General features: G+C 44.5%; 2 protein-coding genes across 3 annotated transcripts in view; one reads left to right on the top strand and one right to left on the bottom strand.

The window, feature by feature from the left end:
* Positions 1-7,799, bottom strand: part of NUP93 (nucleoporin 93) — a 71,482-nt gene extending 63,683 nt beyond the window's left edge. Inside the window, exon 1 of the mRNA XM_079988383.1 lies at positions 7,524-7,799. The gene's annotated coding sequence lies outside the window, so the exon portion shown is untranslated. The remainder of the gene's footprint in view (positions 1-7,523) is intronic.
* Positions 7,800-7,958: 159 nt separating this feature from the next.
* POLR2C (RNA polymerase II subunit C) lies at positions 7,959-20,314 on the top strand. 2 transcript variants are annotated; one of them, XM_079988489.1, is made up of 10 exons: positions 7,959-8,068; positions 8,805-9,182; positions 11,049-11,098; positions 12,803-12,871; positions 14,200-14,252; positions 14,972-15,100; positions 16,014-16,065; positions 16,856-17,024; positions 17,938-18,012; positions 18,645-20,314. In XM_079988489.1, the coding sequence occupies exons 2-10, from the start codon at positions 9,097-9,099 to the stop codon at positions 18,787-18,789; spliced, it is 828 nt and encodes a 275-aa protein (XP_079844615.1). In that variant the 5' UTR covers positions 7,959-8,068; positions 8,805-9,096; the 3' UTR covers positions 18,790-20,314. The 2 variants fall into 2 exon arrangements, with proteins under 2 accessions (XP_079844615.1, XP_079844616.1); XM_079988490.1 differs by lacking the exon at positions 7,959-8,068 and having other exon boundaries at positions 8,786-9,182.
* Positions 20,315-21,623: the final 1,309 nt, after the last annotated feature.

The raw sequence follows: 21,623 nt of genomic DNA, 5'->3' as shown, positions 1-21,623 counted from the left end.
TTTGTTGATCTGTCCGATCTAACCTTTTGTGGAATTCCCAAAGCATCTGAATCAGCCCATCCTACACTCTGTTTAAGGCAACATTTCACTATTAGGATAGAAATAGAAGCAATACTTGATGGTTCAGACAAACTGATAATAGGTATCAGTATAAAATGGGGTGGAAATCTTTCTTAGCCTAAGGGCTGCAATTCCCTCATGGGCAAATTTCTGGGTGTCACATGCCTCTGCTGGGCAGGGCCCTACAGGAAAGTAGGCACAGGAACGTATATGATTATACCCTTTGCATAGTAGGCTATGTTCAGTTAGATGTTTCTATGCACACTTCCATTTCTCCATCCAGGCAATCAAAAGTCATTATTACACTTCCAGAATGCAAAAACAAACCACATTTGAGGAGTGTATGGAACAGGGCTGATCAGAGGACTGTAACCTAGGGAGGGGTGTGTGGCCTGAGCAAAGCCCCAGTGCCCAGTGAAAGAGGCCTGGAGGGCTGCATTTGGCTTCTGGGTCTAAGGTCCCCCACCCCTGATACAAATAAAGCCACTTCCCCTCATGCCATGACACTTAAGGGTGACCAAGAAGCAGAATACAGGATAGAGCTATGTAGGTGAAAACAGGCTTCAGTAGCTGGGGTCTAGAATATGCTTGTCCCTACATGGAAGTGTGCAGTGTGCACCCTGGAACCCAAGGCGCAGAGAGTGTATATGCCTTTTCCCAAGATATGACCTACCCATCCTTACAAGGCTTTGCTCCTGAAGAAGAAAAGCTAATCCCAGAATTCATGCAAATGCCAAAAAATGCAAATAATCAGGCTGGCCCAGACAATGGAGACCATGTGAACCTCCCCTATCGCCAGGCCCTGGGCTCTTTGCTAACGTAAATGGCCATCAGACTTCAATAATCCAATAAATAGCACAGGCGGTGGCCATGGAAGCCAGGGAGAGAGCCAGGTCACAGAGAAAAGGCAATTTCATGCCCTGCAATGCAGTACAGGATGTCGCCTCAGCATCTCCTTGCAAGCTGCTTCCCCTTTGGCAGAGAATGACTGTGCACCGCTGACAGAAAAGCCTCTGCTGGCAGACAGTGACCGAAGCAGTTGCCCTCCCACCCAGTTAAGGCTGCCACTGCCGGTTCCAGAAGGTGCAGCAGTGCGTCTGGTACTGACAGAAGGAACAGCACACGCTCCACTTTGATCCGGTTCACTTCTCTTTTTCATTAACTACATCGTCGGTAAGACGACACCAAGAGCACCAGCAAACTTCTGCGACGACAATGAAGCCAATAAGTATGTAAAGCAAAGCACACTCCATGGGCTGCTTCCGATGATGCATTTCCCTGCTCTCGCTTTTGAACGGCACACAGGGAAGCAACCATAAATCAGTATAAAACACACATGCAAATCTGTAAAAATGCTGGAATGATCCTGAGAATATTGCTAGATTTAACCCACATCTGGCCTTTCTTCTATCCAAACAGCAAGAGTGGGGTGGGAAGGGCAGTAGGTGGAGAAAATTGGAGTGAGGATCAGGCATCTCTCAAACCAACCTCACTGAAAATTATTAGAAATGTAAAAAGGTACTGTTACCTTTTTTAAAAAAATAAAATAGTATTTTTATTTAAAAATAGTACTTTTAAACTGAACTGTGCAAAAAGCATTGGTAAGGCTAGAAGGCAGCACTGGATCACAAAATGTGATTCAGAACCTGGGTTAGCCTCGACCAGCCATCCCCAAACTGATGCCGTCCTGATCTTTGGACTACAACTCCCATCAGCCCTAGCCAGCAGAGTTATGCTGGCCAAGACTGATGGGAACTCTAGTGCAAAATGTCAGCAGCGTACCTACAAAGGCTGGTATTTGTACCAAGGAAAGCTTGCCCCACAAATCTCCAGATAAAACTGCATTTGAATCAAAGCCTTGGCATTCTTTACATTTTCTAAAAGTGAAGGTTTTAATAAAAGCCTTAACAACAATATAATAAACATCCCTGTAACTGGAGCCTCTTTATACATCTCTGTTCCACAGCACCAAATTATGAGTCAGGAACTAAACTACAGGTGTAGGAAGCCTATAGAAACCTAGCTTTCAGCACAACCCTAGCAGGGAAGCTTGAATGGGTAAAAAGAAAACTCCAATATACTGTACATAGTTCCACACAATATAAATCTAGCTAGTGAGAGTCAGATTTGATTTTAAAATGGTAGGTTTAAAAACAAATAGAAAGCTCAGTTTTCCTAGGTTAAAATGGTTAAGCAGTTTTGTATGTGAAAGTTTCAGCTCTGTTCATCTTAAAAACAGCAGAAACTAGTCTCATTCATAAAATGCACCTTAAAACTTTGCCCCCCCAAAAAACAAAGTACGAGCAGACAGTAATGGATGCTAGGAAAGAATTTTAAAAACACATTGCTAAATACTGGGGGAAAGACATCCTGTTTCATTGAAGCAAAATGGGAAAGTGCTGCCTCAGCTGAAGCCTCCCTTATATCCCTTGGATTTACAGTCTGTGGGGAGTGAATTCAGGAGGCAGGGTCCAACAATAGAAGGCTATGTCTGATTATGGCGAATTTTGAATGAAGACAGCAGAAGGGGCAGGGGTGGGGGCGAGATACTTAAGTGCTCTTGTTGTTCAATGGCTATTTAGCCCTGGACCAGCCAAGAAATAGGGGGCTTTCTTCCCAAATGACAGGATTCAATATTTTCCAGACCATTGGTGCACAGAAGTTATAGCCTTTACATGGATAGAATTTTACTGCATTCAAGGGACTGCAGTCAGACTCTTAATGTGGTTGCTCAGTATGGAAAGCAATAGCACAGTCATGAGCGGAATGATGCCAGAATCATCACATCTGGCTGAGGAAAAAGCAACAACTGAGACCTCAAAGAGGTGGATCTGGCAGAAGGTAGTAAACTAAGTTCTCTGAATCAAATATTAGTCCAAAAGCCAGGTAGAGCAAAACTCATCAAAATCAAGATTGAAGATCTGTCAATAGTTCCTGCTGCATTAAGCCAATATCTGTGCTCTGAAACAACAACCTCCATTAAAATGAAACTATAATATTTGGAAAACAGAACAGAGAAATAGCCAACTTCTAACAGAAAAATAACCAGTCTACAATTTATCACTTGGTGAAACATAAGGGCCTACAGATTAGGCCAACATCCTGTTCTAACGGTGGTCAGAAATATCAAACAGTGCCTGAGGGCAACACCGCTCTCCCCTGCTGGGCTTTCCAGCAACTGCACATGGCTGGATGGGTCAATTAAATGGAATGCTGGGCCATTCATTTTCCTCTAGTTGGTCAATGCAACTCTTGCCAATATACAATGTGTGTGCATATGTGTGTGCGCACAACTCATTCACGTTGATTATGTATCCATTTATAAAGGGCTCTTGTTCCAGAATAGGAACTTTTTTCAACCTAAGGGCCACATTCCCTTCTGGGGGTCATATGTCAGGGGGGAGTAGGGCCAGAGGCAAAAGTAGGCACAGCAATGAACATAAATTAAACCTTTGTACAGTACACTAGTTTCTGCACACACACTAACACCCCACTCTGTATCCTCCACACAAGTATGCAAGAGGCATTATCTGAGTTCTATGGCACATTCAAGTCCGGCAAAAGCACTCAAACTGGTGAGAGGTGTGCCCTGGGCAGAATGCCAAAGGAAATCTGGAAGGTAGCAGCCTGGGGTTCCCCACTGCTGCTACAGCACTTTTTTCAGTGACAGATTGAAAGTAGAAATTTCTGGCTTGACTGCAGTAGAGTAGGAGGTCCCCAGGGCTGGCTAAGGCAGAGAATGAGGCCTGTGCTTGCTTCTCCAACACTGCTGTCTGCTTCTCAGCTATGCAGCCTACAACTATACCTGCATTGCAGACGGGGCTTCACTTGCTACTCCAGTTTGCCTCTCTCATACCTCTGATAAGTTGCAGCACACTGGACCGAAAGGTTAGTCTCTAATGCTCTAAACCATTTTTTAGACCCTCTTCTATTCCTTCTCCCTGATTCTCATCCACTTCAAATCAAGGCTGTTGCCACCAGCTGATCCTTCTTCAGCTGGATTCCTTATCCTGGAAGAGGCTTACACAGAGTCTCTCCTCCTCCACCATCCTTTTTTAATAAAGTAACTGACAATCACTATGTTGGGGAATCATTACTCAAGCAAATACAAAAAGGATTTTTGGTCGCTAGGCAGGGAAACAGAGTTTCTTTCCTTTGCATCCACTAAGAACTAAAGGCAACAAAATTTAGTTCTCTCTCACACACACACACAACTCCACATACATGCCAGATAGTCTCCTGTTACTCTGCCTGCATAGGTAGAGTAAAAGTGTGAGGTGGAAATTGTGTCTGGGTGTTACCTGTTCAGTGTTCATGCCACAGTCATACCAAAAGGTGTTGCGGACCCAAACAAGAGACAAGACAATATATTTGTGTGCCATTCCCCAAGTCCCACTCATTTAAACAATGTTGAGGAGGCATTCCTGGTGGATTGAATATTAAAAGGTAAGGTCCATCTTGAAGAAAATAAAACTGGAGCACAAAATTAGAGAAGATGCATGCTGATAGGCTGTCTTCAAGATTAACCACTCTAAAATGACTGAGAAAGAAAAGAGAATGTATAATGAGAGATTCAGGAGAAGTCCTAAGAAACATTTCACAAAGCCAGACAATTTAGGATTCATACAGAGACTCTGTTCCATTACGATAGCTCTAGCCCTGCAATGCAGGTTCACTTGATAAAACACATACAACACCAATGGACAATGCACATTTGCAATGTAAAACAATCTTGTGTAGTAAAGAAAATGACAATGTGTTATTTCAATGCACAGCCCACTCTGCAGACAGGGACAAAACAAGTCACATTGCTTTGTACACAATTTCCAGTTAAGAACTCTGTTGCTGAACATCAAGAACTTCCCATATTACGAGAGCTGAGTTCACACCAATCCTATAGTCTGCTTTTAGTAGTGTATTTAAAATTCCTCCTCCTAAGTCCAAGAGAGTTCAGACACATCCAGCTCTAAAGAGAGTGCTAAAAGCATTCCAATTAATAGTGCAAGATTCAACACTACATCACACACACACACAGGCATGCCTCTGGGGTGCTCCAGCACAACACTGCAAAATAATTTTTATATGCCCACTAACTAGAGCAAGATTTCATAGCTGCAATATCACTTCTGTGTCAAGGACCTTTGTGAGATTCGTCGCAAGAAAGGAACAGGACTAATCATTTTGGCAAGGTAGTTTCCGTGTTGTTTTCATGCTATGTTAATTAGTTAGTAATGAAGAGTTAATGCAGCTTTACATAATCCTGGTGAATAGCAGGATGTGCAGTGTTCAGCCTTTTCTAAAGAAAGTAGCAGACATCTTGAAAAATAAAGGTGCATAGTTTGGGACTTCTCCTGGGCCCACCCACCTTCTGAATACCAAGGAAGTAGCTGTGGCCAGAGGACATTTGCCCAGTTTAGGCTGGTTCACCAACTATGATCATTTCTGTATCTAGCCACAGTAACACGTCTTGGTTACATAAAGACTGTACTACTGCAATGTACTACATGAGGCTACCTATGAAAAGAACCTCTGGAAGCTTGTAACTGGTCCACAATGTGGCTTGGGGGAATGCGGGAAAATATTGTGGTCGCTTAAGGACAACTGCTCTAGTTAGCAATACATTTCCAGGTGCAATTAAAGTTCTGGAGATTACCTTTATAAACCCCAAATGGCTTGGAGTCCAGGGAACCTAAAGGAATTCCTTCTCCCATACACAAGATGGAGAGGCCCTTCTCTATATCATGACACAGGGTGATGATATGTTTGTTGGCACATGCAAGAGGGCCTTTTCTATGGCTGCATCCCAGCTGTGGAGATTTTCCTGTGTGGCATTCAACTGCCCCCTCACCTTTGAGTTTCCACCACTTTCTGCAGACTTGCTCAGAAGAAAGTCCCAGTATGCTCAATGGGCTTTATTCCTCCATTGTACACAGAGCTTTGACACTACCCAGCAACAACAACCAGAAGTCTGCTAAAGTGAGGCAAGGATTTAAATTGTATTATCTCAGAGAGCTAAAGCAAAGCAGAGTCTTATGGCAGTTCAATGACTAACAAATTTATTATGATAAATAGCAGTGTAACAAAATAGCTAAGAGACTTGAGTTGTAAACTCATCTAGATTCATTGAGCAGCTGTAGGCAACATATTCCCTCTCAGTCTCATCCTCATGTTCATATCCTTGTTTCTGAGAGTGCAAGTCTAGATGTTCGTTAAAAGAGGTAAGTCTGTAAGTTCATATCCCTGTTTCCTGTCCTTATGGGTTCTAGATGGCTAGCTCAATGACACATGTTTTTGCATATGCTAACCAAAAATATGGGGGGCCCCTTTTAGACAAGTTTGCTAGCTCTGCCTGCTGTCATTCTCCCAATTGTGCAGAGTGCAATCACAATTGTGGTGGGAAGCAGTGCTAACAGGACTGTCCCTGGAGCTCCTCCCCACCACACTTAATTAACATTAACTTTATTAACACACCTGAAGAAGGCTACAGTAGAGTTGGACAGATGCAGAAAAAGAAAAACCTTTCCTCAAGAAAGCGAACAACCCCTCTATTATTTTGTTTAAGTGTTCTGGAAGAATATGCTAGAGGTTGATAACGCTATGAGTGATGTGATATGGATGGATAGAAAATAAATATATTGCCTTCTCTTAATATTAGAACTTGGGGATCACCAACTGATCCACAGTAGATTTAGGAAAGACAAGACAAAGACAACTTCTGTTTTAAAGAATTTGTTGTATCTAACTATAGCCATGTGAACATACAAAATCTCACTCATCCAGACTCAAGATCATTGGGCTTATCAAGCTTCGTGCTGGTAGTGGCTCATCATGATCTCAGGTGAGGCCTCCTCCATAACCTACTTTATCTGGAACGTTGATTAAACATGGAACCTTTTACGGGCAGAACTGGCAGCTTTAGGAGAGGTTTAGAAAAATCCAAGGCGACGGATACCGGTGGCTGCACAGTCCTTTGCATGTCTACTCAGAAGTAAGCTCAATAGGCCGTACTTCCAGTTAAAGGTGTGTAGGTCTGCAGCCTAAGTGGTTTGGGTGACAAATCCACAGAGCAGGAAGAAGAGGAGCAGGAATCATTAGCCAATGATTTCAAAATAGAGCCTCCAGGTGCAGAGGCAGTCTGGCTCCCCACAGTTTCTCCATGGTGTTGGGGATAAGCAGGAAGGGGAGACCCTCACCCCCCGCTATCTAGTGAGCGGCCGCTGTTTGGAAGCAGGACGCTGGGTCAAGAGGCCCCTTCTGCCCTGGCGTTAATGGTGTTTGGCACCTTAAAGCGGGGCGGGAAGGGTGGAAGGCGGCACATCCGGGTACTAGGGCCTACGGCTGAGGAAGGAAAGAAGGGGCTGTAAACGCGTGCCGGGCCGAAACACGTGTGTGGAAGGCTAAGGTTTAAAGCTCCCCTCAGCTGCGTCCGCTCCCCGCCATTCCACAGCCAAAGGGCTTCTTACCGTTCTCGCTCCGCTTCCTCGGTCCGCCGCGAGCCCGTCACGTCAACGCTGTTCTGCTCCGCGCCGCGCGCTCTGATTGGAGGAGAGCCCGGCTTCTCCCAGCAGCCACCGCGGCCGCCTTATTTCCACGCTAAATATAATAAAGCACTAAGAACAGCGGACCAATTTTTTTGTTTGTTAAATAAATAGCTCGGGGGCGTAAGACTTGTCCCACTGCTTAGAGTAGGTCCGGAAAGCACCCTCTTCATTTCACGACAGCGGGAGGTGGAGGGAGGGTCAGCGGCTTTCGAAAATACCCGGATGTGAGCGAAGGCGAGGCAGCCACGCTCCCGCCCGTTGCAATCACTACCAGCCGGGCTTCGTTGCTATGGAGACAGGAGGCCCCAAGAGCTTCGTATCTCTTACTACAACCTGGAGATTTGGGGAGGAGAGCAGTTATTTTCCCTCCCCCATTAAGATGCTCCTGCTGTATTCATCAATCAAATACGAGCTTAAAACGGAAATGTTTTATTTTATAGATTTATGATAAGCTACCTTTCAAACAGGTGATATAAAAAGAGTAGTAACAAATCAAGGAATGCCCTTAGCATTAAAATGTACAAAATAAACCAGAATGATAAAGAAAAAGCAGTAAAATATATTGAAATGTTTTTTATCGGAAGGCTCAGCACCCCACCGCATAGAGCAAGGATTTATTGCATCCATTCTTGCAGCGGCATCTCGAATATTAAGGCTGCAATATTAAGCGCATATATTTTATCAATTTTTATATTAGGCTGGTCCTAAGAAAGATGCCCAACTGTGGACTTTGGAGTGTATCCTGTATACAGGCAAAGTAAAGTAACCTTACTGGGGCTTACTTCTGAGTACTGTAGACTCAGAATATAGGATTGCAGTGAAACAAATTCATTATGGTTTCAAGGCCGCAGTCTACTTCATCGTGGTAAAACCACCTCCATTCTTTGTTGAATAAATAGGATGCACAAGATACCCTTTGAAGCTTTCTAGCTATGAAATGCAACAAGTGCTTAGACCAGTCACAAGGTCTTGGGTCCTTCTACACATTGTGGTATAGTATCTGGAGGAAACAAAATGATAGCAAAGTTGTGCACTATGCTTTGTTACCGAAATTGTGTTTTGTTGTGTGATGCTTTTAATGCAAGCCGCACTGGGAGGAAAGGTGGGATATAAACATGAGGACAACAACAACTGAAGCACTCCAAGGTCCTTATAAATACGCAGCCGACGTGATTATTGACAGAGTTTGTGTCCTATGTGCAGATGAAGGAGGAGAAGCAGCAGGAACAACCACAGCCCCACGTACCCAGGCAAGGGAAACATCCCCCGGCTTGCGGCGGAGAGCAAAGATCAGACCAAGGCCCACCAGAGCCACAGAGGGAAGCAGAGAGCAGCGACCACGAGGCAGCCGCCTAGGCCGGGTCCTCCGGGTCGCTGGGGGGCGAGCAAGGAACCGTGAGCCGGCGCTGGGCTGCGCCTCTCCCAGGCAGGAGGCGCGGAGGAATTGTCCCCGCTCCTCCTCCAGGTCCTGGTGCTTCTGCCGGGCGGTCCCGCCATGCCTTACGCCAACCAACCGACGGTGCGCATCACGGAGCTCAGCGACGAGAACGTCAAGTTCATCATCGAGAACACCGACCTGGCGTGAGGACGGGGGGGGGGGGGGCGCTACGGGCGTGGGGTCGGGGCCTTCGCAAGCCTCCCCCGGGCGGGTTCCTCTCGGGCCGCGCTACTACCGGCCGCCGCGCGCCTTGAACCCCCCGCTCTTAACTCACTGCATGCACATCGAAGAGAGAAGAGCTTTGGGGGCTCAAAACGCAGGGGGGCGCAGCTAATCTAGCAGCCACATCCCCCAGTGGGAAGCCCGAGAGCAGGGCCAGAGACAGCACTCTTCTCCGCCTGGGGATGTTCAGGATTCAGGGGGCTCTGGCCTCCCACGGGGGCGGGGGGGGGCAGCGCGTGGATGTTGGGGGGTAGTAGCCGTGGATTCACAGTGCCGGATATACGTATAAGCTAAACAAGCTATAGCTTAGGGCCCCACTCTCTTGGCCCCCCCCCCAAAGAATTAAAGGGGAAAAACTGAGTGTACTTTGATAAAATACATATTTTGTTATGTGCAAATGGCTTTAGATACCTATTAGGTCCATAAATTAGCAAATAGCATGTATTCAACACACAAAAACAGCGACACTTTGTTGTTGACAAAGGACAGCTGGAAATATAAAGGGCCCCATTACCTTCAGTAGCTTAGGGCCTCATCAAACCTAAATCCGGCCCTAGTCATAGACCCCATTAATTTTAAAGCCATCCAAGTTGCTGGCCCTCACCACGTCTTGTGGGAGAGAATGCCACTGATTAACTGTGCTGTGTGAAAAAGTCATTTATCTGCCCTGAAGTCATCCCACATTCAACAGGTTACAGCACTATGGGGCTTTTTAGGTTAGAGAAAAGGTGAGGAAGGCCAGGACATGATGGAAGTTTATAAAGTTATATATGCCGTAGAGAGAGATCCCTCCTCCACATAATACTAGAACTTGTGGACATTCAGTGATGCTGAATGTTGGACGTTTCAGGACGGATGAAGGAAAGTCCTTCATGCAAGCGCATAGTTAAACTCCCACAGGAGGCAGCAATGGCCAGCAACTTGGATGACTTTCAAAGAAGATAGATTTGTAGAGGATAGGGTTGTTGATGGCTGCTACCTGCAGTGGCTATGCTCTGCAGCAATGCTTCTGAATACCAGTTGCTGGAAACTACAGGAGGGGAGAGGGCTGTTGTGTTCTGGTCCTGTTTGCGGGTTTCTGTTTGGGGCATCTGGTTGGCCACTGAGAACAGGATGTTTGGCAATGCAAGTGCTTGTTCTTCTGGTTAAAGAGATGCTAACAATATCTGTAGGAACTATAACAACTCTAACTCTAACTCTCTCTATGTAATTGTTCTATAGAATATTAAAAACAGTTCAGAATGAATCTGTCAGCAGCTGCTATGTGTAACATAGCAAAGTCTGTACTATTGGGCACATTAGTGATCATATGCATGCATAAGCCCTGGATGAGGAAGACTCTGGAGGGTAGCACTTTGGGCAGATAACACTTAGAAACACATGCACACATCCCTAAAATACCAAGCAGGAAAGGACTATTGGTTTCCTCTGAAACTGGCCCAGTCATTTCCCATTAAGTCTACACTGTGCCACTGACTCTTAAAAGACCTGTTTTCCTCAACACAACTTGTGGTTTTTCTCTTCAAACTGCCCCCACCCTCTGCTCTGTTGCATTGAAATGTGAGTCTCTTGCAAGATCCCCTCCATGGCCTGGTTGTGGTTCCTTTGCCCTGGCTGCCTTGTCTCAGGGCTCTGATCCATAGCAGAGTTTTAGAGGGAGATTGCACCCAAGGCACTTCAGAAATAGTTCTCAAAGCACGAGCTGAGAAGGGGGCTCATAACTTCACACACGTGGTTCAGAAATACAATTCAGATTGTATAAAAACTGTTGTTTTTTTCTATTCTAGAGTAGCAAATTCCATCAGGAGAGTCTTCATTGCTGAAGTTCCCATCATAGGTATTTCCCCATTTTATATTTTGTCTCTTCTTGCAAGATAATTATATTGCTAGGCTGATCAAAGATGCTGGTGCGAATGCATATGCATCATACACACACAATATGTTTCTGTCCTATTTCAGTTACAGATAGGTAGCCGTGTTGGTCTGCCATAGTCAAAACAAAATAAAAAAATTCCTTCCAGTAGCACCTTAAAGACCAACTAAGTTAGTTCTTGGTATGAGCTTTCGTGTGCATGCACACTTCTTCAGATACACAGAATGTATCTGTGTATCTGAAGAAGCTTTCTGTGTATCTGAAGAAGCTTTCGTGTGCATGCACACTTCTTCAGATACACAGAATGTATCTGTGTATCTGAAGAAGTGTGCATGCACACGAAAGCTCATACCAAGAACTAACTTAGTTGGTCTTTAAGGTGCTACTGGAAGGAATTTTTTTATTTTGTTTTGTCCTATTTCAGATATTGTAGTCCACAAGCTGCGCTCAGGTAGTCCTCAGAAAGGTTGAGATATCTGAACTGGGCCTTCCTTGCACTTGATTTCCCCCTTCCCTGACACTGGAGATTGAGGCAGTTTTCCCCAGGGTTGGATTTATTAAACAGGCTAGCAAAGTCCTGGCTTAGGGACCATGATTTTCACATTATGGCACTGGTGCAGTGTGCTAATTAACTCCCCCACCCCAAAGAATACAATTAAAAGGGGTTCTTTTCCAGAGCTTGGTCTGGGGCCTCTTAAGGTAAAGGTAAAGGTACCCCTGCCCGCACGGGCCAGTCTTGACAGACCCTGGGGTTGTGCGCCCATCTCACTCAAGAGGCCAGGGGCCAGTGCTGTCCGGAAACACTTCCGGGTCACGTGGCCAGCGTGACATCGCTGCTCTGGTGAGCCAGAGCCGCACACGGAAACGCCGTTTACCTTCCCGCTGGTAAGCGGTCCCTATTTATCTACTTGCACCCGGAGGTGCTTTCGAACTGCTAGGTTGGCAGGCGCTGGGACCGAGGAGCGGGAGCGCACCCTGCCGCAGGGATTCGAACCGCCGACCTTTCGATCGGCAAGCCCTAGGCGCTGAGGCTTTAACCCACAGCGCCACCTGCGTCCCTTAGCGCCACCTGCGTCCCTTTGGGGCCTCTTAGTGGTCTTCAAAACACAGCACTGTTTTTGATTATGCTGGCTCTGAAGGGGGGATTTAAGTGGTCCACCAAGACCCCAATTTTCAAGCTCTCTTGCAAGGAAAGAAGAAAAAATATTATTCATCCTGGTCAGTAACCTAGATTTGAATGTATTACTTAGAAAAAGTTGTACTTTTGCATGCTTCTCTAATAGCGTTGAAGTTTTCAGCTCTATGCTAAAGTGGACTGCCAAGGCTTCTCTCAAGGCCCTCCAGAACTGTAGTCCTCTAAGGAAATTCCAGGTCTCTAGCAGAAAATTTTCAGCATCGCCCCAGTCTGCAGTTCTCAAAGGAACTTGGGGGCCACTCTTTACAACCAAACCAATTTAGGTTTGTCATAGACCACACAACTCCCATCAGCCCCAGCATCATGTAGCTGTACTGTCTGGAGCTGACAGAAATTGTAATCCGAAACATACGGAGAGCACCAGGGGAGAAGCCTAGTTTGAAGTGTAGATGTGCCTCAGAGCCCACATTCTCTTACCGTTGATGGGTGAAAAAGTATTTTCTCATTTTGGGTTCTTACTGTCTTGTTTGCAGCCATAGACTGGGTCCAGATAGACGCCAACTCCTCTGTACTCCATGATGAGTTCATTGCACACAGGCTGGGTGAGTACGTAGAAGATGGAATGAAGGAAAACAAAAAATACAACCCCTCATTACTCTTTAAAGAGGGGCAGCATTAGCCTGTGGTGCAGCAAGTCTTGTAGTGTCTTAAAGACTAGCAAGTGTATTATGGTAGAAGCTTTTGCGGTCCAGAGTCCACTTCATGAGATTCATGTACCTGTTGTTTTTTACTTATCACTTATAAAGCACCCAGACTTTTTAAACATTGTACAGCAGTTGCACAGTTCACCAACGTGATGCCCTCCAAATGTTGAACTGAACTCTCATCATCCCATTGCCTCTTTCTCTTGCATCTTTTTAAAAAAAACTATTTTCCACATATAATCAATGAGATACAATAAGGTACATAAAGAAACAAGGAAGAGAGGCACGATGTTTTGTTATTTAGAAATCATAACAATACTTCAGCAAAAGGAATTAAAAGTGTCCCTCCATAAATCCCTGTGCATTTTAATTGTTGCAAAAACAATACATTTAAACCAAAATGCATAAAAGTTATCAGATCGTTTTCCTTTTTCTCTTGCATGACTTGAATTTTTTCATAAGTGCTCATTCCCAAAGTTGTTGATCAAATCTCCATAAAAGCAGTCTTTAGGGATCTCCAATATCTTGCTATACTGATTTGAGTGGCCGTTAGTCATCAAATTAAGGGTTGAGCAGCTTGCCTTCCCCAAGGTTTCAGGTGGTATATGAATAAGACCTGACATATATTGATCAGGCTGTACGTAATTTCTGTAGATTTGCTTGTAGCTCAAGCCCTGTTAATAGCTCATATTTTCATAGAAATCTTTCATCCATATAAGCCAACAGATTCCCAATTTTAGAATACCACCAGCCTGTCATTATTATACAATTAAGAGTGAAAAATGAGAGGAATGAGTGCAGGGTTTGGAAGGGCTGGTTTGGTGTGCCTGTTTTTCCATACAGCTAAATGGGCTCTTAAGTTTCTCATGCATCTTTGTGGGGGTTTTTTCTCTTCTATCCTCTCCCCGCCAACCCCCCCCCCCTTTGGATACTGTGATATTTCGCCAAAAAGAGACAAGCCCCAAAGTTTAATAAAATAATGAGATGTATTGGACATTTCACTATTTTATTAAGTTCCATCTGATGTTTTTTCAGTACCTTGTTGAGGTTTGTTTCCCCACCCACTCCAGTCTTTGGGGCTATTTCTTTTTTTACCTCTGGGATACTGTGAGCCACAAAAGTTATTCTAGTGTCTGAAATTTGAACAGGGAACTCTGTTTATTGATGCTGACTGGCTGGCTGCCTTCCAGCGCTCACATGGCTGTTTTCACTCATTTCCTTCTTAGGTTTGATCCCACTTACCAGTGATGATGTTGTTGATAAACTGCAGTATTCTCGGGTGAGTCTTGACCCTAGTCGGCAAACTAGATTTCTTGGAGGATCACTGTAGAAAGGGAGTTGGAGACAGAGGGCCAAAGGCCTCCCTCACCTCTTCAAAGGGGCCTCTCATGGACCACTTCCTTCACATCTCTTTTGCTCCTGTGTTGGCCACCGGAGCATAGTATCCTTCAGGAAGCCAGAAAGGATCCAGGAGTGTCTTGTTTGTAATTCCTTGCTTACTTGCAGACAACTAGTATATCAAACAGTCATTCTGATTTGCTTGCACAAAATTTGCAGCAAGATTAGATTATCTTGGCCATTGGTTGATTAGTTTGTGGAGAAATTAGACCATGTTGTGTCAAGCAATCATTATATCTGACAGTTCATTTCCACGCCATTTTTCTTATTATTAGTAGTACATTTACATCCCAACTTTCCTGCAAGGAAACTGGTGCACATGGTTCTGCCCATTTCCCATTTTGCTGAATGATCATTTTCTGGGAATCGTGAACAAGAGAGGTCTGTTGCCTTCTTGGGCAGCTTGCATCTTCCCATAAACATCTGGTCAGCCATAGTAGGAATACGATGCTGGACTAGATGGGCCGTTGGCTCTGATCCACTTCAGGGTCCTGTGTTCTAGTTTTTGGGGTGGGAGAGCAGCAGCATCACTGATTTAATGGGAGATGTTTCAAGTTGCAGTTGGACCATCCTGTCCTGCTTTTCTTCCCATCCCTTCAGGATTGCACCTGTGATGAATTTTGTCCTGAGTGCTCGGTGGAGTTCACGCTCGATGTCCGATGCAATGAAGACCAGACCCGCCATGTCACATCACGTGACCTCATCTCCAACAACCCCCGAGTTATACCGGTCAGTCCTGCTCTATCTCTGCAAAGTCTCTTAATTATATTTTTTGTACAAATAAAAGTGAAGAAATGTAGGACAGCTCCAGTGCAGGAATAAGAGAGGACAATGCCTCAAAGGTACCCCCAAATACTGTACATGCTGTTTCCATTCATTTGGAGGCTATTTGCACAACTAGCCCATGATTTCCATTATTTCCTATGTCAATATTTCTAATCTGGATTTTTTCCAATCTCTCTCCATTTTTCAATGGTTTCTTCCTGAAATGGCTGCAGCCAACCAACAAAGGAAAAAAAACTGATTTGTCCAATGTCTCCTGCTTTCTGATTCATTTGATCTTGCTTACTTCCTCCCTCCCTGCCTGCCTGCATGGTTTCTACCCCAAAATGGCTGCCACCCACCAGCAAAGCACAAATATGCAAGGAAATAAGGAAGCAAGCAAACTCCCGGTGTTCAGATATCTGAATCTGCTGTTTTTAGTGAGCTTTGGGCATAATTCTTTATGTGCAGATAAGTGAGTTTTTGCAGAGCAGGTGGACAGCAGGACCTGCATATATATGACGCCTGATGCCTTATACACCAGGGCTGTAACTCAGTGGTAGAGCACCTGCTTTGCTTGCAGAAGGCCCCTGGTTCAACCCCCAGCGGTATCTCTAGGTAGGGCTAGGAAAGAACCCTGGAGAGGTCTGAAAGCCTGGAGAGCTGCTGCCAGTCAGTGTAGACAATATTGAGTTAGAGTGACCAATAGTCTCCCTCATTATAAGGAAGCTTCCTATGCTCCTAAGTCAGGGTGGGAGAAAAGCAGATTGGGATCAAGTGGTATTCTGATCCAACTTGTGTTTAAGTGAGGAACTCAGTTTTTAAATTCAGAAGATGCAAACTGTCTTCCTGTGATCTCTTCTCTCTTGGCTCCACACAGGTGACGTCCAGGAGCAGAGATAATGACCCTAATGACTATGTTGAACAGGATGGTAGGTACCCAAGCCAAAGGCAATCTACAGGCAGAGTTAGCCATGTGATTGTATTTTATCTCTATGGAGGAGCCATCATTTGATGCAACTGATGCTTTACCAGGCTGTGTAATATGTATGGATACCTATCAGAAGTTCACCACAATGCACCCATATTTTGGCTTCTGGTGAGAGTTGTCTTTAGATGGCAGGATTGAGCCCCTAGCCTCCCAAAGGGTTGCAGGTACAATTGTGTATGTTTTCTTTAGACATCTTCATCTGTTGTGTTTGTTTTCTTTAGTCATATTCATCTGCCCATTATGGAAAACTCAGTTTAAGAGAAGGTCTGTTACATGAGAAGCAACATGTGTAAGGTGGGGGAGCTCCATTCCCAGCATCCATATGCACATATATGAGATGGGAAACATGAAGATGGGATACCCTGTCCAGGAATCATGCCTGAACAGAGCTGGATTCTCTGATCAAACTAGACTTCTTTGTTTAATTCTTCCTGAATTGTATCCAATAACATACCCTTTGAGGCCCAAGGGCTCTATAGGCATTAATACACGTTACTCAACATGGGATGAGAGATGGTCCATGTTGGTCCCTGCCCACCTTTGTGTGAGCAGCACAACTGTTGGTATTGAGGGAGTGTCCTTGAACTAGATGCCAAGATCCCTGCCCCAGCAGCCCCATGATAATACACCCCCGTTTGGGCTTCTGGTGAGAGGTGATTTTGAAGGTACAAAGCATCACAGCTGTTTTACACCTCTTCACCAGTGTATCTCTGTGTGTGTTCTTCTTCTAGACATCCTCATTGTCAAGTTACGGAAAGGCCAGGAGCTGAGGCTGCGAGCGTATGCCAAGAAGGGGTTTGGCAAGGAGCACGCCAAGTGGAACCCCACAGCAGGAGTGGCCTTTGAGTACGACCCAGATAACGCCCTGCGACACACTGTCTACCCAAAACCAGAGGAATGGTGGGTTTCCATAAAGAGGTGGTTCAAGTGGGGAAGACACAAAGTTGTCAACTTCTATTTCTCGTTTTTCCACTCTTAAATTCAGTTGACCAGATTTCTACATTGTTTATTAAAAAAAAGTTCTGAAGAATGTTCGCCAGCATTTTAACATCTATTTCACATCTTTTCCCAGGCTATGTGCCAGTTTCTCAAACTGGGACCACCTCATTCAGGTGGTTCATAAAGTGTTTGTAAAGATACAATTAAATATCATACATTATCTGGCGCAGCACATTACAATTGCTAAAACAGGCAGGAAGATCATTGAGTGGTCTGCCAAGACCTTCAGCAGTTTTCAAGTTGTCTGTGAGGGGGTGGGGGAAGTTTAGGGACCACTGTACTAATGTGCATTTTTCTGCACACTTTATGCTAATAAATGCATTACTGTACATGGATTTTGGTTCAAGAACTGCATCACAAAATTTGGAGAGGTGCAATTTTTTTTCGTGATTCAGTTCTCAAACTGTTGTAGGCAGTAACAAGTTCATGTTAAAACACAAATCAAACTCTTCCACCCCACTGTATCTCTAGTTCAAATGAAAGCAAACTGTTTAGGGTATATTGCGAACTTTACATCTAACATTATGCGGAAGGAACAGAGATTGGCAAGCCCTGTGGATTAAATTTTTACACATTCACACAAAGATGCCCCAAAATGGGGGTGGGGGGCTGTCCTGCTGGTTGCCCTGATCTGTCATTTTCTGTTTGCAATCAAGGTGAGAGATAAATGCAAGGTTAAATCAATAAAATCTGTAAAATGTGCTGAACAAATTGAGTATTGCATTCCCCCCCCCCAAATATTTATGGGATGAGGGGTAATTTGTTTTCTCCCTATGGATTCAAAATTTCTGGAAATGTTGTGTCTCTATTCTAGGCCAAAGAGTGAATACTCTGAAATTGATGAAGATGAAGCCCAGGCTCCATATGATCCCAATGGAAAGCCAGAGAGGTGAGGAGTTTGATATCTTACCAGTGCCGGGATGTGTGTATGTGTGACTTTATTTTGCCCCCCACCATCTTGTAACAGCAAATTCCAGTTTAAGTAAGCGCTGTGTGAAGAAGTATTTCCTTCTATCCTGAATCTTCCCAAAATTCGGCTTTGTTGGATGTCCCCAAGTTCTGTTGTTACAAGAGAGGGAGTAAAGTTTTTCTCTATCCACTTTCTCTACATATTTCTATGATCTGTATGTTGAATATTGTGTTATAGCCATAGCTCAGTGGTGGAGAACCTAATTAGCATGCAAAAGGTCCCAGGTTCACCCCTAGCTAGGACTTGGAATGTCCTTTATCTTAAATCCTGGAGAGCTGCTTCCAGTCTATTTTGGACTATGTTGAGCTGGGACTAGTGGTCTGTGTATACATTCCCAGCATAATCCAGAGCATTTCTTCCCTGGTGAGTGTCCTCAGCCTCCATGGAAAACTGAAGCACTTTTAGACATTCACAAACAACTGAGTTACAGTGCATCCTTTTAATAAGCAGTGTCATGAAGATAGTTCTCTTGAGTTTTCCTTACTGTGTGCTGGGGCTTGAGCAAAGAGCATCTCTCTCTGAAAACCTCTCTGGCCTCTTTATCCTCTCAGGTTTTACTACAACGTAGAGTCCTGTGGCTCCCTGCGTCCTGAGACCATCGTCCTCTCTGCATTGTCTGGCTTGAAGAAGAAACTGAGCGATCTCCAAACCCAGCTGAGCCACGAGATCCAGAGTGACGTGCTGACCATAAACTGAGTCTTCTCCGTCCCCCAGAGTAGCACCAATTCCTGAGACTCTTGCAGTGTTAGTCAGGAGATTGTTAGCATGGAGACAGCCTCTGAGGAAGATTATGTCTGTTGATGTGTCTCCTGTTGCTTTGGTCTGCAACTTCCATCAGCCCCAGCCAGCATAACTGATGGTCGGGGATGATGGGAGTTGTAGTCCAAAACAGCTGGAGGGCACCAAGCTGGGGGGAAGGCTGATGCTTGCCATTTTCCTTACAAAGAACTAGGCCCTCCCCCGCTCTCTTCCTCCCAACAGCACAGGTTGCCTTCTGTTCTTGCCCTGCCTGGGCTTTTGAAGCAAACTTCCCCTGCCTAGCAGATGTACAGGTTACGCAACTGTTGTTTGATAGCATTTGCATTTATTACTTTTTGGAATTAAAAAAAATCCTTTCCCCCTTGCTTAACCATGTGTGAAAGCTTGTCTGATGCCTTGGGAAGGAGATGTCAAAGTGCTGATTTCTTTCCAGCCAACATTAAATTAATGAAGGTTGCAGACTGTCGCTCTGACAATTTCCCTTTCAGCAGTTTTTATGACCAGGGAGGTCTGGAAAGCAAAGCTCAGAACATAAAACTGTAACTTCTAATGCAGGAATTTAGTAGCTTGAGCAAAAGTTTTAGAAAAACAACATGGTTCTAGCCCTGTTGCAGAACATAAGGAAGCTGGGAAAATGATGAGCATTCTTGTTAAAACTTAACAAGAATTTACACGCCCTTCTCTTCCCCATTCCCTTTCTATTTGCGAAGTGGGAATGACTCTGTGGGTGCATAATAGACTTCCATTGCTTGCGCCATCTTTATCCTGCCCTTCCTCCCAAACACTAAAACACCCCTATGAAAATGTGTAATGAAATGTGAAGGTTGGGAATCTCAGATGAGAAGACCCCAGGCTTCAGAATGGTTGCAGTATGGTTTAAAGAACCCTAACCCTCAGACGAGGGTTATGGACCAGGAGGACAAGGGAGAAGAGGTACTTTCCCCTCCTCTCCCTTTACCCTCAAATTAGCTCTGCAGGGATGGGGGACCATCCTGATAAGAATTTGGGAGTGTGGAGGGGCAGGAGGGCTGCTGGTTGCTTTTAACTCCAGGATTCTCTGATTCTTTTACTGATATTGTGAGTTAGACAAGGGCAGGTCACATCCATAAGTGTGTCCTGAATGGTCCCTTGGTTCTTTTAAGGATGCTGATGAGTTGTGCTGTTGTAAATGCTCACTAGAGGGCATTCTTGCTTTCTTTGATGAATGCTGAAGCAAAGTAAAAATCCCTCCTTGAGGGGCAATCTGGTACCCATTATTTGTTGTCATAGAAGTGATTCTGTAAGTTGACATGCCTTACCTCTTGCGTGTAGCAGCAAGGGGGATCTGTTAATTTAGGAAGAATGATCGTTTTAGTAATAGCCAAAATGTCCAATATAGTATAATTCTCTCATTTCCACCTATTTATTAATGTTTTGCCAAACAGGTTTATTGTTGTTTCAAAATAAACTTCATATTTCTGAATATATATGTGCCTAAATATTTTAATTTGCACTGAGTAATGCCCAATGAGTTTAAAATACACCATTTTTGAATTTTTTTGTTACATTAACTGCCTGCCCAAAATCTGGAATTGAATACAGAGAAAATGAGAAGGGAAAGGAAATTTTAACTCAATTGCAAATGAGCTACTCAGTGAGTGCATTTTTTTATTTCATAAAATTTATATGCCACTTGTAGAAAAAACCTCAAAGCGGTTCCATTAGTGCAAGGATTCACACTTAAGCAATAGAATTTCTCCCTTTCATTCCTCATCCCTTTGCAGCATGCCTATCCTAGTTCTGTTCCAGAGGGTGGGGAGCCTTCAAACAGATTCAGGGGGAAAAGGGGTGGAAGTTCAGTTGCCTCAGAATAAATCCTTCCATTACTGAAACAAGCTACGTACTTATTACTACAGTAGATACCTCCCATAGTTCTCTGCTCCATAGCAGCTGTTTAGTATGTGGATAGAATCTCTGATTTCATCATGGTTTGGGGGGAAAACATGTAAAAATCACATAAATTCACAAGGATCTATGGCTTGGATTTATGTTTTGCAGGGCAGTGAATCCCTAAATCTGTGGTGGGGTTTTGTGCTGCAATATTCTGATCTAGGTGTGTTAAGGAGTGGACAGTTGTTTTGTAGGATTTCCCTATAAAAATTCCAGAGGATCCATGATCTGGATTCACTCTTTTGCACTATGGCAGCACCATGTAATGGGTTTTATTGCTCAGTTTGTGCGCATGATGACTTCCAGGAGTATCCCGTATAAAATTTCTGAGCGTCCATGACACGTGACACGACACATTGCGGGATCCATGGCTTCTGAGCTGCAATTCATTGTAATGATGTGATCTGTGATTTGAGTCACTTTAGAGGGAACCCACTGTAAAAATCCATAAGTCCATAAAGATCAGTGGCAGCCCTGCATGTTGATAATATAAAGGTACTGATACGCACTTTTGTTGCTGCTGCTGTTGCCGTTTGTCATTCCTTCTATCTAAATACCCAGAGGGTCCCTGCCTTGCGCCATGATTCACGACTCCCACCCCAGTGTGCTATAGTAATATTTATTTATGCCCCACTTTTCCCCCCAAGCAGGGACTCGAAGCAGCTTACAGATAAAGCAAGAAGTGCTTAAAACGGGCGGTGGGGCGGGGACAAGCCCAATCACAACAAAAATAGCAGGGCACCACCACCAGTCAGTTCCCCAAAGCTTGTCTTCACCTGCGGGCGGAAGGACTGTAAGGAGGAAACCCGTCTAACTTCCCTAGGGAGGGACTCGCAGACGCT

Source organism: Podarcis cretensis (genome assembly GCF_951804945.1).
Source record: "Podarcis cretensis genome assembly, chromosome: 8".
NCBI lineage: Eukaryota > Metazoa > Chordata > Lepidosauria > Squamata > Lacertidae > Podarcis > Podarcis cretensis.
This window is presented reverse-complemented; position numbering and strand designations above follow the sequence as displayed.

Coding starts and splice junctions, on each gene's coding strand:
- POLR2C (XM_079988489.1), top strand. CDS start 9,097: ATGCCTTACGCCAACCAACCGACGGTGCGCATCACGGAGCTCAGCGAC. Junction 12,872..14,199: donor GTTCATTGCACACAGGCTGG/GTGAGTACGTAG, acceptor TTTCCTTCTTAG/GTTTGATCCCACTTACCAGT. Junction 17,025..17,937: donor TACCCAAAACCAGAGGAATG/GTGGGTTTCCAT, acceptor TCTCTATTCTAG/GCCAAAGAGTGAATACTCTG.